The sequence below is a fragment of the Ursus americanus genome, chromosome 5, assembly GCF_024610735.1.
Source record: "Ursus americanus isolate L20-20 chromosome 5, mUrsAme1.1.p, whole genome shotgun sequence".
NCBI lineage: Eukaryota > Metazoa > Chordata > Mammalia > Carnivora > Ursidae > Ursus > Ursus americanus.
Genome location: NC_142131.1, coordinates 77,275,222 through 77,291,628, shown reverse-complemented (window position 1 = coordinate 77,291,628; position 16,407 = coordinate 77,275,222). Strand labels below are relative to the sequence as shown.

The window sequence follows — 16,407 nt, the reverse complement described above, 5'->3', positions numbered from 1 at the left end:
AAGAAAAAAAAAAAGGCAGAAGGCCATTAGGCAAGACATTCTGGACTGCTGGTGTGATCCTGGTGGGGGGGAGCAGGAGCAGGGTGCCATGTGGCCTCCATGTCCTCCCCAGCAAGGACTCCGTCCGCCCCAGAAGCCGGTAGACGCTTCTCAGACCCCGCATCCACACACGGGGCCTCCCCCTCTGTCACTTGCTCTACTGCCCTGATGGCTTGGTGCATCCCTGCCCCAGATTCCGGAAGAAGAATGCAGAGAAAGTGGCCCTTAGAGAGGCCCTGCTGTTCTACACTAGCTCAACACGACGAGGCGACAAGAAGGGGGGCAGAACAAGGGGGCAGAAGTCGTCACAACGGGTGCTTGGAATACTGGATGGTGTCCAGTGCGGCCCCGATGTCGTAGTTCTTGGTCTGCAGGAGCCTGGTGAGCCAGCCGCCCTCATCCGAGAAGCCCATGGACAGCATCTGGGAGAGCGACTCGATGAGCCGGGGGTCAGCTTCTGCCAGAGGGAGGACGAGAGCGGTTAGGGGGGCAGCCAGCAGCACCGCGCACCCAGCCCTCCCACAGGCGCTGAGCCTCCCAGGCAGGGCCAGGCTCTTCCCGGGGAAGTCACGGGGTGAGCAGTGTGAGCGGCTCTGCGAGGCTCAATGGTCTCCTAACAGCTCGGCTCCGCCTGACAACATAACACCCCGGACACTACGGACAGCCGCAAACCCAGGGCGCGGCCGCGCTCCACGGCGACTTCCGTCCTGACGCTTTGCCCTCCTCCCATTTTCACATCTTGACCTTTTCCCAACCATTATCAAAATGACAAAATCAGGGGCGCCTGGGTGGCTCAGTCGGTTGGGCGTCTGCCTTCGGCTCAGGTCATGGGATCGAGTCCCTCCTTGGGTGTCCTGCTCAGCGGCGAGCCTGCTTCTCCCTCTCCCGCCACCCCCCTGCTTGTGCGTGCTCATTCTCGAAAAATCTTTAAAAAAAATCATTCTTGGCCCGCAAGTGATAGCTTGCCGCCGCTGCTCTGAGGCAGAGATCAACACCAGGGGCCAAAGGGCCAGATGTGGCCCCCAGCAGGGATCTCCCCAGTTTCACGGTTCCCAACATCGTCGCTGGAGTAACAAGCCAGAGCCAGGGGGCTGCTGCCCTTTGACTCAGCTGTGCTCCGGGCCCGCCTGCACCGCGCACCAGCTCGCCACACGGGGGGCTTCCCGCCTGGCTCCCACAGGGACCCTGGCCACGACTCCCACTCCGAGGTTGATGCTTTCCTCGGGGAAACAGGAGGTGGCCTCTAAATCCCACTGCCCTCAGATTCTGGGTCCAGATGCTAAGGAGAGGCGAGGGCGTGTTCTGAGGGCAAAGGAGGAAATACAGAACTGCTGGCAATCACTCGCCTGGTGGCAGATGTGGGTACAACGCAGCTTCCTTCAGGCCCGTGGGCCCTTCCTGAGAAGAGTCGAGAGAGCCTGGCCCCTCGGATTCGGGCATCTGCAGAGACTGGAGCTCCCCTGTAGATGGGTCCACTTCTTTTGAAGACAGATGAGTCCAGTCTTCGTCTCCTCCCGAGCAGTTATCAGACTCCATCTGTTCCTGGAACAGAACCACCTGTGAGTACACCAGCCTCCGCTCCCGGGAGCGGCGAGGAAAGTTCTAGCAGCAGTTCACAGAATGACATAAACGCGGTCGGGGGGTGGGGGGGGGCAGTGGCCGGGGGTCGGGGGTCCAGGGGGAAGCACTTGCCTCAGGCGGCGCCGACTCCAGGGCGACCTTGTTCATCTGCTCGGCGAGAGACTGCGCCGTGCCCTCAGGGTCCCCATCCGGTTTGCTGGGGTCCGAAGAGCAGCTGCTGGGCTGAGAGCCGCACTTCTCCTCGGTGCTGGAGCTGCCGGGAGAGACGGGGGTGAGGCGGCTTCTCTTCCCTCCATGTTCCACGTCGATATCCACTTCGATGCCTGCGGAGACCGAGAAGGAAGCCAACACCTGTGAGTACTGCGGAGGGCCTCCCAGCTGGGGCACAGCATAGTGGGGGGCGGGGGGGGGACACAGCGTAGTGGGGGGTGGGGGGGGGACACAGCATAGTGGGGGGGCAGGGGGGCACAGCGTAGTGGGGGGCAGGGGGGACACAGCGTAGTGGGGGGCAGGGGGACACAGCGTAGTGGGGGGCAGGGGGGACACAGCGTAGTGGGGGGCAGGGGGACACAGCGTAGTGGGGGGCGCGGGGGGGGACACAGCGTAGTGGGGGGCGAGGGGGACACAGCGTAGTGGGGGGGGCCATGGGCTCACACAGGCCCCACGCGCAGCAGGGCTCACGACGGCATCGGCTGCTGACCCCGGAGTCACTCAGCCGGCGCGGGACCAGGCCACGAGGCCAGCCCACCAGCCACACAGCAGATGGCTGCTCCTCTCAGACCTTCGGGATCCCAAGGGCTGACTGCTCCCCATATCCTGGCCCCCAACTTCGGCCCCTAGAAAATGTCTGCTGACTTGTCCACCTTACCGGCCCTTCCTCTTCTTCCAACTTAATGAAACCTTAATCTCAACCAACACCCAGGTTGGCTCTGGAGCAAAAAGCCCACGAATAGCCCCCGTTTTGCCCTGTATGGGCAGCAGGCTAGGAACAGGGAGCCACACACCAGATGTGGCCAGAGAGCCACAGCCACGGTGCCCAGGACGGGGCGGGGGGGCAGATGGGAAACACAGGAGTCCTGCTCGGCTTTGCGGGAGGCCCACGAGGCTGGAAGCCCCGGCCAGTGGGTCACACGGGCGCACGTGCCCAGAGGGCAGAGTCACGGATACTGTTTCTAATTAATTTATCCGAGAACGACATGCCCACAGCTTAGAGTCCAACCATTCCAGAAGGCTCGAGCGAAGATTCCCGACCCCCCCACACACACAGCCCGCTCCCCACAGACGGCTTTCAACCTACACTGCCTTTTCTCTGATGGCTCAGGTTCACGGCTTCCTACTCTGGGTCAACGCTTACCTCCCCTTCCCATCCTTTCAAAAACTTACAGTGAAAACAACGCTCAGTGTTTCGGCGAACGCCACTATGTAACAGCTTTGCTCTGCCCTCACCCGGGGGCCGTTTCGGTTGGGAACAGAGTTCCAGGTTGAGAAACCATTTCAGCTCAGACTCCAGAAGTCACCCGTCGATCCGTAGTCTTCCAGAGTTGGCCGTTGACCTCTCAGGCTTACAGCAACCCGGAGCACCTCCAGAGCCTCCCCTTCTCCAAAGGGTTCTGGGACAGGACAACGAGCTCTGGGGCGGGATCTTTCTTGGTCACTGTCCAAAGCACTTGGAGTCCATCAACCCAGAGGTTAATGTCCTCCGTGTCCAGATGGTCTTAGCGTCTTTGTTCAATTCCTTCCTTCAGCTTTGTCTGTTCTCTTCCTAGAATTCCTATTATTTGTCCTACCCTGGGCCTCTGGGAATAATCTTCGAATCTTCTCACCTTTTCTCTCTTCTCATCTCTTTTGTTTTTGGAATATTTCCTTGAAATGACCTTAAAATCTAAGCCTTCTTTTGAAGTTTTCTTTATTCTGGCTATTTTTCTTAATTTCTAAAAAAAAGTTCCTGATCAGTTCTTATCTGTTCTTATCTTAATCTGTTTTGTCATTTTTATGGTATCCTGTTCTTTGTTTCAAGGATGGAAATACTTTTTTGTATCTCACGGAGAACGTTGACATTCTCTTTCCTGTAAAGTCCTTCCCCAAGTTCCTTCTTGTCGTGAGCAGAGATGTTCCCAAACGGCTGGTGATCGTGGCCTTCTGATCCCAGCGAGGTGCTAAGAGGAGGCTGCCAGGAGGCCCTCTGCGAGGGGCCAGGGCCCACATCCGTCTCCCTCTGCAGGGTGGCCAGGTGCCTGGCCAGGCAGCGGGATCCCGGGTGGCAGCATAGGACCCTCTCCTGAGCAGGGACGCCCCAGCCCCTGCTAGACCCACTGTCCCCTACCGTGCCCGATTTCAGGCTGCTGCCTCACCCTGCTCTGTGTCCCTAGGGCTGAAGCCTCCCTGGGTCAAAGGCTCCAGCAACTAAGCCCCAGGTGTCGTGTGTGGGTGGGCAAGGACCAGCCTCGGGCTGACCAGCCAGCGATCTCTGTGTGATCCTGAAGAGTGGCCTTCAACCACCCCGTTCCTTGCCCTTCCTGACCAGCCATCCTGCCTCTCACCAGGGTCCCTGTGCAGGCACGTCGGCTTCCGATGGCTCCTCGCTGCTGGTCACCACCCCCTACACCCTTTCCCACCGTGCAAAGTGTAAGGTCTTACCTTGTCCTCTAAAACTTTTTCCCCTTTTTCCTTGTCCACGTTGCTTTATACTCTTGTGTTTAATTCCTCTCCTGTTACTTTGGTAGAGTGTGAGGAGCAAACAAATAAAAGCAGGCTTGGCTACCAGCCCCCCATCTGTAATATTTAAGTCCTTTTTCCCCTTCTATTCTCCCTCCAACTTTCCACCATGAAAGGTTCAGGCAGGGACGCCCAGGTGGCTCAGTCGGTTGAGCTTCTGACTCTTGGTTTCAACTCAGGTCGTGATGTCAGGGACGTGAGATCAAGCCCAGCATCAGGCTCCGCGCTCAGTGCAGGGTCTGCTTGAGATTCTCTCTCCCTCTGTCCCTCCCCCCACCCACACTTCCTCTAAAGAATAAATCTTTAAAAAACAAAACAAAAACAAACAAAAAAAAAAGGAAAGAAAGGTTCAAGCAAACAGAAAAAGTGGAAGAACATACAATAAGCACCCATATACTGTCCCGCTCTTCTCTGTGGGTGAATGACAGGACTTCTGTCAATGAACCAGAGAGATTCTAGAACACCAAGTGTCTCCAACCGATGATAACCTGAGTGAGACCTAGGGGCTTACAGACCGTACCACCAGCTGTGCCCTGCTTCCCCTGGAGCCTGTGATGGGGGGGGTATCTTCTGAAGACCCTAGGACAAGGAAAGGACTTGTGGTTTGGGTCCCAGAGGTCAGTGACTGCAAACTCGGGCCGGGAGCAGTCCCGGGACTCCGCGGCCGACCCGCTCAGCTGGTTCTCGGGATGCCTACCAAACAAGGTCTTGGGGGTTTTGCTTTAAAACGGCTGAGTCACCGCACACAGTCCGCCCTCCGGGAGGTATTACTGGCTGTCCCTCCGGGCCCCTGCTCTGGGAACAGTCCCTTCTAGGCCTTTAGCATGAGTCATCCTAGCTGTCAGTTCCACTTAAGAAAGAAAAATACCCATAACTCTAGAATTTAATCAATTCTGCAAGTGGCTCTGAACTGAAGCTACTCAGAGACCTGTTTACGGAAACTTGCCCGGCTGTTTGGAGAGCTCGCGCCTCCCCAGTTGGAACACAGTAACTCCATCCACTTTGAAAGACCCGAGAAGGCCTTTACCCTTACCCTACAAGGCCTCTGAGTGCTGCCAAAATTATTCCCCTATGTCCTGAGCGGGGAATCCGGGTCAAGTTCTGAAACATGCCACCGGCTCAGATGGGCAAGTGGGACCCAGAGTCCCTGGCAAGCCTTCAAAACACACAGATCCCAGGCCCAACCCAAGACCAATTTACCAGAATCCAGAAGGTGGACCTGGGACTCTGCCCTGTTCCAAGGTTCCCTACCTGAACCCAGACTTGGGTTTGAGACTTCCCAGCTTGTCTGGTTCACTCTTTTAGTGAAGGACTTTGTTCTTCAAAAGAATTTTAGTGAAGTTTCCATACACCAAAATCGATAGCAAAAGAACCATGCTGGTGATTCTGAGGCTGAGCCAGCCTTGAGAACCACTGTCCATTTCCCAGCTTCCAGAGAGAAGCCTCCCGTTGCCCCTACATCACAACCCCTTAGAGGACCAGCTCTCAGAACTCTGCACGGCCTCGCGCTCCCATCACGGAGCCCTGAGCGGCAGCCAGGCTCTAGCACTAGCTTATCTCCTGATTATAACCTCATCCCCGCTCCACTGTTATCCTCCTAGAAGGCATTAAGAACACCAGTTCTTTCTTTTCTTTTTCTCAAGAGCCTTTAAATCCAGTACGAAACCACGGCACGTGGTCTGAGCTGTTCCCCGGAGCAGCAATGCCAGGAGGTCACTGCTGAGCCGCGCCCCAGCCTGAAGAAGCAGGAGCCGAAAGGGTCTCAAGTTGGAGGCGAGAGTGGTCCTGCGTCCCCTTCCCATCAGCATCCGTTCAGACAGCGGACACTCGCTGCCACTGCAGTCACAAAGCTCAGCACTCTTCTAGTCCGATCACGGATCCACTGTAACCTTGAACCAGAAGTCACCTTCATAGCGGACACCCACTGCCATGGGGCCCAGCCTGCAGCACCCCCATCTCGGCCAGCGCATACACCAGACGCCTTCTAAAGCCTTGGGACAGTCCCACCGTAAGGGGGTACCCGCTGCGGTTCATCCACCCACCCACCCAGAGACCTCACATCGGACCAGAGGCTGCCGGAAACCCTCTGTCACACCCTGCTCCCCAAGCGCGGGCACAAGCCGGGCACGCAGGAAGCCCCCAGAAAGGTTGGGGCTGCAAAACACAGAAGGGAGGAAAAGAGAAACGGCCGCTCAGCTAACTACTCCCCCAAGCCCTGGAGTAAACCCCAGGGCTCACGTTCGGGGGGAAAGCAGACTGTCCTTTGTGTGAAGAACAGTCAGAAGCTGACAAGCCAGCCCTGCAGCGGAAGCTACTGGGATTATCCCAACGAAACACTCGCAGATTCCACTTCACTCCACGGGGAAAGCTCCAGAGTCAGGGAATTCAACCTTGAGTGGCCGGCGGCGCAGCGCACGGCAAAGGCTGGCATGAGGCGACAACTGCTGGCCGGCCCCAAGGGCACGGGCAGTCACCATTCCTCCACGGTGACCGGGGGGGGGGGGGGGGGGGGCAAGGTGCCCACCAGCCGCCCCCTCACCGAGTGATCAAAAAGGCTGCTCCTCTCGAAGGACAGAGGCCGCCACTTACCCAGAGGGCTCAGGGCAGCCGCCACACTCTCCCCTACGTTCTTGAGGAAATTCACACTGGGATCCTCCGACGGGCCAGCAGCTTTGGTTTTCAAAAAACAAAAAAACGAAAACTGTTCAATTCAAAGCAGGTTTCTCAATGACTTCGACACCTGTGACGATCCTATCACCTTCCTCACAGGTGCCCTCCATCCCCGAGAGTCTTGTCCCGGCAGCCTTCCCGCACTCTCTCCCGCTCTGGGCCCCTCGGCGCCCCCAGTGCTCGGAAGCCCGTGGGGGACTCGCTACCTGCGGTATACAATACCGACCACGCTCTAGCTCGAACCACATCGGAATCAAACACACACCCCCTCCTTTGTTCCAAACAAGGAGGTAAATCAGAGGACAGTAAGTTAATAAAATCAGAATAAAAACCAGAATCCAGAATTCTGGAATACAAGCTCTGTTTAACTTGGTGGCTACATTTAAAAATACTTGAGCAGGGGCACCTGGCTGGCTGTGAGCAGAGCACGCACTCGAGCTCAAGGTCGTGAGTTCAAGCCCCACGCTTGGTATACAGCTTACTTTAAAAAAAAAAAAAAAAGCCTTGATGGGGGTGGGGAGCTCAAGGCTGAGCCACACCTGGGCCAAGCCTCGGTTTAGTGCAGGTGAACTAGCGGCCTTGGGCACTCAGATGCCCCCGTTTCCCTGTGTGTGAAATGAAGACGATGCTCCCCACTTTGCAGGTTTTGTGAGGACTAAGCACCCCAAACGGCTGTGAAGCGCCCTTACCTGATTCTGCTGCAGGGCCGGGGCGGGCATCCCCTGCTCGGGGAGGACGCGGGCTCCAGTTCCCCGGTGGGCCCATCTCCCAGCCGGGCCACCCGAAGTGCCCGTGTTTCAGCTTCCGGAGCCAGCGGCTGTGAGAGAAGCCCTGAGGAGGAGCGAGCAGAGGGGCCGAGTGACACCCGGGTGGGGGGCTCCTTCGTCCCCGACCCCAGCCCCTCCGTGCCCGCGTGCGCGTCCCAGCCTGCGAGGGAGCCCCGCTCACCTCGGAGAAGGGCCCAAAGGCGGCGGGGAAGACGAGCTTGCTGTGCTCCCGGTGAAGGCCCTTCCCCTCGCAGGCGGCGCACAGGTCGTAGTCCGGGCACACGCTGCACTTGTAGCGGGTCCCCACCACTGGCCCATTGCAACCGTCACAGATCACGTTGGGGTGCACCAGGCCGCGGGGTGCCTCCTGGGCACACGGGGGGCGGTGGTCCCGCCGACACTCCTTCTTCTCTGCAGGGAGGACAGAGAGCCACGAGGTGGGACCCCACGGTTCCCACTCGTCACTACTGTGGGGCTTTCAGTCAGCGGCCCCTGGCCCTGCTCTCCAGACACGGAGTCTGTGCGCAACCCAGCTGTTCGAGTGACCGCAACAAGGGGACCCAAGAACCTGCCAGGAGGATCCCAGTCTCTGTGCCTGGTACCCAGTACATGTGGCCCAGGCAAGTGAGAAGCAGCAGGGAACTATGTCTGCATAGCTGTGGCCTGTGGCCTTGCCCCCCACCCCATTAAAATAACCCCACTGCATCCCCAAAGCTGCCCCCAGCCCACGGCACTTGGCCAGAGCATAATCAAGAGTGAACCCAGAGATCCCCAGGCCCCACCCCTTGTGGAACTCCTCTCTCAGGCCAAGCACAGAGATGATTAAGTCCGATGTTCAACAACCCAAGGTTCTTCCCCGCTCCTCGGAGGGGACTGCTCAATAGCCTCAAGCAGGTTTTACTCGGCAAGAAGCACCCAGCTTCAGGCAGCACCCAGAACAGACCTTTACCTTTGATGTAAATCCGAAAGATATCATCCTTCACATAGGACATCGCCATGCTCAGTTCCTCGTCACTGGAAAAGGCCACCAAGTCTCCGTCCTCATCTAGGTTGTGGACAAGACAGCATGTGAGCACCCGAGGCTTCTCGGTCAGATACAAGCTGCTGAGAAGGGCGGAGGCCGGTGCTAGTGGGGCATCTGCAGGCCTAGGAACTGACGCACACCTGTGTGAGCCCGTGGGCAGCGGGGCTGAGGCCAGACTGCCCGTCCACTGTAACACTGCCTGGAAGGTAAGCACTCCGGGGTGGGCCCTGGGCGCCCACGGGAGACAGAGCGTGTGTGCGCATGCGTGCGTGTGCGTGTGTGCAGGGGCGGCTGCTGTGACAGCTGGCCACCTGTCACTCTGCCTCTGAGCCAGCTGCCCCTTACACAGGTGCTGCCTCGGTCCACCTCTGACCAGGCCGAGACCCATCTTCAACTGTAGGAGATCCCCACCTGTGACCGGCTCCTGGGGGCTCAGCCCCTCCAAAAGCCGGGGGCCTGCTTCCACCCCCCCAGTGAAGCTACAGTATTTGTGCTACTCTGATACTTAGATTTAGCAAATGGTGTTAAAGTCCCATCACGCAGGCCAAACCACCCCCTACACCTGCAGGCTGGGCCAGCTCTGCGGGCCACCGGATGCAACATCCACCATAACAGAGGCAGCGTCAAAAGGCCATAACCCAACACCCACCCGCTAAGAAGTGGATAAGCAAAACGCTGAATGTCCAGAAAATGGAACGTTATTCACCACAAAAAGGAATGAAGTCCAGACACAAGCTACAACACAGCTAAACCTTGAAAATGTTATGCCGACTGCAAGAAGCCGGGTACAAAAGAACCGGAAAGTGCAGGGTTCCGTGTCAATGTTTATAGGAAACGTCCAAAATAAGGAAATCCACTGAGAAAAAGATGAGCGCTCGCTTAGAGCGGAAGGGGATGAGAGCTAAATCCTGGCTAAGCCTTAGTTCCTTTCTCAGGTGAGGCAAAGGTTCTGAAACTGCGAAGAAGGGTGCACAAGTCGCTCCGAACTGTTCACGCTGAACGGGTGAATTACACGGGAAGCGGATTATAGCTCCATAAAGTTATCACAAAAACAAACAAACCAGGAACGGGTCTGGCCAGCTGGCAGCGCTCCGCAGGGAGAGCCCGGCACTGCCCCTCCCAGGGGCCGGCCTTGGCTGCCCGCCTCCCTCCCGGACCCGACCGGCTCCCCACCCCCCCCCCACCCCCACACCAGCGCAGCAAGAACCGAGCGCGTTCCTGGGCTCCCGTGCCTCCGCCGACGCTGCCGCACAACGTCCTGACTGTGCCCCTCTGTCCACTGCCGGCGGGGGGACGGACGCACTCGGGCCGGCCTCGGGCGCTCCGGGGTCGGTCCCGACCACTTCGCCCCCGCCGCCACCCCGGGCTCGCCAGCCGGGCCGCGCTACCCGGAACGCACCCCCCCGCCCCCGCGCGCGCTGGTCGGCCCGCCTCCCCGCTCTCCCCCGCCAGCCCTTCCTCCGCGTCCGGCCGGCTCTTCCCGGGGCCCAGCCAGTCCCGACTCGGCAGCAGCAAGCTGTCAGCGTAACCCGAGTGCCCGCCGCCGGCCCGCGAGGACGCCCCAGCGCGCCCCGGCCAAGTCCTGCGACGTCACGGCGGAAGGAGGCCGGCGCCCTGCGCCCCCGGGTCCCCGGGCCCGACACCCGCGGCAGCGCCCGGGCCGACCCCCGCCCCCCGGAGAGCGGCCGCAGCGGGTCCCCGCGCGCGCCCCCGGCCGGACGAGCAGGCCTGCGTCACGGCCCCGCGCACCCCCACGAGGGCGCCCGGCTCGCTCACCGCGGTAGTGCGCCTGGAAGCCGCCGGGCCGCAGCACCGGGAACAGGGCGGCCACCCGGCTCAGCAGCCGCTCGCAGGGCCCGGGCCCGGCCGCGGCCTCCGCCTCAGCCTCGGCCTCCGCCTCGGCCTCGGGGCTGAAGCAGAAACTGAAGCGGCGGATCTCGCGAGCCGCGTCCTCCTTGCCCAGAAGATAGGCCTTCACGGTGAGCGACGCCATCGCTACACGTCGCCGAGCATGAGACGAGCCGAGCCGCGGCGGCGGCCGGCGCCCGGCTTTTGTAGAGAACGCGGGAAGCCCCGCCCCGGCCGGCCTCCTGGGGGCGGGGTCTCCGTGCCCCGCCCCGCCCCGCCGCCCCGCGCGAGTCGCCCTGCCGAGGCCCCGAGCCCGCTGCCCCCCGCCCTGCATCGCCCCCCCCCGCCGCTGTCCCCTCACGGTATCCCGCACCCCCTTATAGCCGACCCCTCTCCTCACTGTCCTCAGTGCCCCCGGGACCATCAGAGGCCTCCCGGGACTCTGACATTGGAGGCTCCAGCCTCCTCACCTGCGGGAAAGCACCCACAGGGGTCCCGCCCCAGAACCCTCCCAGGCCTGGGCCTGGCCGTGACTCAGCAAAGCAGGCCGGAGGCCGCCAGGGATACCAGAGCAGCGGGAGAGGGGCCTCAGCGGCCCGAAGCCCCGGGCCAGAGAAAACTGGCTCCCGGGGTGCTGTCCGGGCTTGGCCACTCTCCACGGCTTGCCATCCACTGGAAACAATTGGCTTCCCAGGTGGCAGCCCGTTCCTGCGCCCCCAGCATCCTCCATGAAGGCCCCTTGCTGGGTTGAGGGACAGACCCCCCAATCAGGCCTGAGCATCAGAGGGGCTCCCAGTGTAATAGGGGGTAGGGCTGAGAAGTGCCTGAGGAGCACGGGGTCCCCTCCCCCTCGCCTGGCCAGAGGGCCAGCTGTGGCTTCCTGGAGCCTCTGTGCCCATCAGGTGTTCAGTGCAGCCCAAGAGACTCCCCCAGGCAGCCGGACACCCACCTGTCAGCACAGACTTCAGTTCCGCAGGTGGTGCCCAAAGGGCCTGTGTGGTCTCAGGCCTGTTGGCCTCATGGACATCCCAGGGGTCAGACCAACAGCCCTCCACCTAGTCCCCATGAAACACAGCTTTATGTGGCAAAACCCACCTGTTCACAAGGTCTGGAGGAAGGTGGGGGGAGGGTCTTGGAAGGAGGTGGGCAGGAAGGGTCTGTCGTGCTATGCGGTCTGCCAGGTGGGGTCCTGTGAGAAAAAGGCAGACCTGCTGAGTCAAAGTCGTGTCCTCTCATGGTGGGGTTTGTGGGAGCAGGCAAAACCTCAAGGGATGGGAAACCCAGAAGCAAAGGGTGGGTGGACCTGGCTCTCAGATGTGAAAGCCATTTGCTTAGGGGAACACAGCAGAGACCCGTCCACAGGTGTGTCTGGGCCCTTCAGGGGGCTCCAGAGGAGGCCCATCCCACCCAAGGCAGCAAAGAGGACCTCCCCTCTCGGGCCTCTCCCCGCAGCCCTGTTGTGAGCCTGGGAAAGGGACCCAGTGCCTACTGCCCTGCAGACAGGGGCAGGGGATGGCCAAGGGGCAGCGCTGGGCAGAGACTGCCGGGATCCACAGGTGTCCACGCGTGTGTGACTCAGCAGCCCGGAGGCCTCGCCACCCAGGGCAGCCTGGGCCAAGAGCCCAGCTTCCCACCCCCCCAAGTTTCAGTGGCCTCATCCTAGCCAGTGGGGGTGCAGAAAGCAAGCCCTGGGGCTCTGGGGAACCTCGGGCCTCAGGAAGGGCTCAAGGTGTGGCCCCTGTGCAAACAAGCAGCGGAAACAGAATCTCCTTCGCTTTCTGGCCCTTTGGCCCCATTTGGGACTGTGGTGGGTTTGTGGGGAGGGATGGAGAGCTTAGGGGGAGGGGGGGTGGCAGGAAATGGGGCCCAGGGAAGCCAACGTGGAGGCCCCCACCCCCGGAGAGTCCCCCCTCTGGCCTTCCCAGGATGCCCTCCTGCGGAGCGTGGCCCTTGCCCTGCCCTCCTCCCCCAAGGCCAGTGAGAAGTAAACAAGGCGGCAGCTGGGGAACCCCCTGGCAGGGCCCTCTCGCCTGCAGGGAGAGGTCAGGTGGTCTGGCCGGCAGTGAGTCAGCATCCCATGACCACCCGTCATAACAGGGGGGATCCCCGCCCACTGCCACCTATCTCAGTGACATTTTAACAGGCAGCCAGGCAGCCAGGGTGGGAAGCAGGACCCCAGAGCCACGAGAGCCCACAGAGGCCCCGGTGGCAGCAGGGAGACCAGAGCCAACCAACCAGACCCTGTCCCCATGGTCCAAGGCCCCTTTCTGACTTCTGCTGCCTGTCCTCTCCCTGGACTTCAGGGACCTCCCCTGTGCCCGCCGGCCCCTGAGTCAGAAGACCCACTATCCACCAGTCCTGCCGTCTTCTGACATAGGACAAGCCTCTCAGTTTCCTCATCTTTGAAATGGGGCTAGAATGGGGCCCCTCCCAGGTAGCTGGCTGTGGTTTGGCTGCCTTTGGGGGCATCAGCTGGGGGTGGGGGTGTCAGGAAGGAGACAGCAGCAGGGTTTGAGGTGAAAGAGTGGGGAGCACAGAAGAGACATGAGTCAGGAGTTTCTGGGGGACAAGCAGGGGTGGCCGGGAGGTCATCTGATTCGGTGTATTGCTGTCTTGAACGTCGTCCACACCTCAGTACGGCCTGCCTTACAGAAGTGATCCCATCTCTTGACAATGGTTTTCCTAAGTTCTGTTTATGTTCTTTGGGGCATGGAGCCACGCCCATAGGTGGGTGCTGGGGCCACCAGAGACAAGGCCATGGCAGGACTCAGGCCACGCCTCTCTGGGCCACCTCGAGGACACTGAGGATCACAGGGGCCCAGGCGCCTCCGGAACCCAGCACAGGGTCCAAGGACTGAGTTTGTTTCTGCATGGAGATGATTTGTGGGTGGGAGCTCCACACCGCCCCCCACTCCCTTCTACTCCATCACCAGGGACAGACACACCCCCACCTTGCTTCTTAACCATGCCAACTCATTCTACCTAATGACTTTCCCCTGGCTCCTCCCCCCTTCTGGAACTCTCCCTCCTCCTCCTGCATTGTCATCTCCTCCGTGGGGCCTTTCCTGAGCACCCCCTTGGGAAAATCCCCAGACACTGCATGTTACCTCCTTTTTTTTTTTTTTGTAGGCTTTTATTTATTTGTCCGAAAGAGAGAGTGCAGTGCGCTCCCACAAGTAGGGGGAGTGGCACGTAGAGGGAGAGGGAGAAGCAGGCTCCCCGGTGAGCAGGGAGCCCAACACGGGACTCCATCCCAAGACCCCGGGAGCATGACCTGAGCTGAAGGCAGATGCTTCACCGACTGAGCCCCCCAGGCACCCCAGGATGTTACCTCCTTTTAACACTTCCTGCAAGAGCCCACAGACCAGCCGAGAGGTGTGGGGGGCCATGGTGGGGTGAAGGTGGGGTGGGTTTGGGGATGTTCTTAAAGAAAAGGGGCTCAGGGTGCCTGAGTGGTGCAGTTGGTTAAGCATCTGACTCGGTTTCGGCTCAGGTCGTGTTCTGGGGTGGAGAGATCGAGCCCCGCGTCGGGCTCCACGCTCAGCACAGAGCATGCTTGGGAATCTCTCTCCCTCTCTCTTTGCCCTCCCCCCCATCCGCTGACTCAAAAATAAATATATAAATCTTTAAAAAAGAAAGAAAGAAAGAAAGGGGGCTCAAGGTGTGGGTCGTCAGGGAAATGGAAGAAAGCCAAGAGAGTCAGGACTGGAGAGGTGGGGAAGGCCAAGTCGCCAGGGCGTGGCTGGAAGACAGGGGCAGCTGTCCAGGCTCTGCTGCCTGCATACCATCCCATGGGGGCGGGACACTTGGTCCTCGAGGGGGCACTGAGGGGCACCCTCCACACCTGATGGTGCCCCTCCATGGGCAGTGGGCTGTGGAGGCAGCTCTCACCAATGCTGAAGGAGGAGAAGGACGCGGGCCAAGACCTAATTCAGGCCATGTGTGTAAACACATATCAGAAAGCTCGGGGGGGTGCCTGGGTGGCTCAGTTGGTGAAGGATCTGCCTTCGGCTCAGGTCATAATTCCAGGGTCCTGGGATCGAGTCCCCCATCGGGCTCCCTGCTCAGTATGGAGAGCCTGCTTCTCCCTCTCCCTCTGCTGCTCCCCCTGCTTGTGCTCTCTCTCACTCTCGATCTCAAATAAATAAATAAAATCTTGAAAGAAAGAAAGAAAGAAAGAAAGAAAGGAAGGAAGGAAGGAAGGAAGGAAGGAAGGAAGGAAGAAAGAAAGAAAGAAAGAAAGAAAGAAAGAAAGAAAGAAAGAAAAGCAAGCAAGCTCGGTGCCCAGGTCGGGCAGAAGCACTAAGCCTGATCGATGGGTGGCACTAGGGGCCTCGCTAGCTGAGCCCCCAGTCCTGTGTGCCTGGCCGGAAAGGAACGTGCGGTCAGGGCTTGGGCCAAGGTGGTGGTCCCTGGAGGTTGCTGCGGGCCACCTGGGTAGAGGCAGGACCCGACCTTGTCCTCACCCCACCCCACTGATGCCCAGTGGCCATCCCCTTCCCAACCGTGTGTCCCTGGGCCCTTAGCCCTGGTGGATCCTTGCCCCATGGAGACGCCAGCCGGGGCACTGGTGTCCCCCAGCACAGCAACAAGGAGAGCACCCCCGATACACATGTCACACCAGGTCTGGTGGTCTGACGTGACCGGGCCGCGGGGCCTCTAAGGCCATTCATTAGTGGAAACTGCCCATGCCCGGGATGGAGGCTCAGACGAGGGTCAGCAGGGTCATGACTGGGATCGGACGGTGCAGCACCTCGCATGCTCGTCCCAGCCTTGGTCAAGACCTCCTCCCACGCGCCCTGTTGTGGGCCCCCGGAGGGCCAGCCTGCCAGCGGATGGTTCTGGAATCATAAATGGAGAGGCCGGGAGGTATGGGGGGAGGGGACTGCGATGAGACAGCGACCCCGGAGGGGTCAAGGCGCACCAGGCGGATCCAAGACAGGAGAGCGGAGGAGGCATCTGGGCCTGGCAGAACAGGCAGCAGCCCAGGAGGCAGACAGGGAAGAGGCAGTGTGGGAGAAGGGCAGCTGGCTGGGAGAGGTCAGCGTGGCCCTCCCTCGGGGACTCCGGTCCCAGGCCAGGCAACGAGAGCGTGCCTGAAATGGGAGCCGTGCTTTCTGGAGAGGGGGGCAGGGGTTTGGGGTCAGTGGCTCAGGGCCATGTCCACCCCCACCTGCCCGAGCCCCGTCGGAAAACCTTCTGAAAAAGTTATCAGGCTTTCGTGTGCTCCAAAGTCCCAGTGCCCTGACAGCCCTCACCGCCGGGGTCTACCCACCCCCTTGCCACTCCACCTCTCCAGCTGGCTGCAGGGGGACTCACCGCATCACCCCAGGCCCTGTGTGCCCCCAGCCGGAGCTCCCCTCTTCCCAGCACACCTGGCTTGGCTCCTCGTCCACATCCCTGCAAGCCCTCTGCAGCCAGGGCTGGCAGGAGCACCCTTAGTCCTGCCCGTGTCCCTGTGCCTGGCATGTGGGGGAGCTCAGGTACCGTTTGTGGGGTGCGTGGGGATGCTGTCCAACATCGCTGTCACCCTGACGCTAGGGAGCAGGTACGGCAGAGGGTCCTCCCCGGGACAGCCCCGGGTGACCCCCTCCCATGGGGCCCCAAGCAAACACTCAGCATCTGCCTTGCCTATAGCGTCCAGGCTCCAGCTGTCCCACGCACCCCAGGGCAGGGCAGGTGCAGGGCTCCCACCGGTGACCAGAGAAGAGGACAGGAGAATGGCATCCCAGGGCCCTGGGGGCTGAGGCTGGATCCTTGGCA

General features: G+C 60.4%; 1 protein-coding gene across 2 annotated transcripts; it reads right to left on the bottom strand.

The window, feature by feature from the left end:
* Positions 1-3: 3 nt before the first annotated feature.
* On the bottom strand, positions 4-10,839 carry SQSTM1 (sequestosome 1). Of its 2 annotated transcripts, none has more exons than XM_087862397.1 (8): positions 10,573-10,839; positions 8,716-8,817; positions 7,954-8,183; positions 7,695-7,836; positions 6,925-7,005; positions 1,732-1,943; positions 1,386-1,581; positions 4-496 (listed from the first exon to the last, which is right to left on the bottom strand). In XM_087862397.1, exons 1-8 carry the CDS (start codon positions 10,787-10,789, stop codon positions 345-347), a joined length of 1,332 nt encoding a protein of 443 aa, XP_087718523.1. In that variant the 5' UTR covers positions 10,790-10,839; the 3' UTR covers positions 4-344. The 2 variants fall into 2 exon arrangements, with proteins under 2 accessions (XP_087718523.1, XP_045650948.1); XM_045794992.2 differs by having other exon boundaries at positions 8,722-8,817.
* Positions 10,840-16,407: the final 5,568 nt, after the last annotated feature.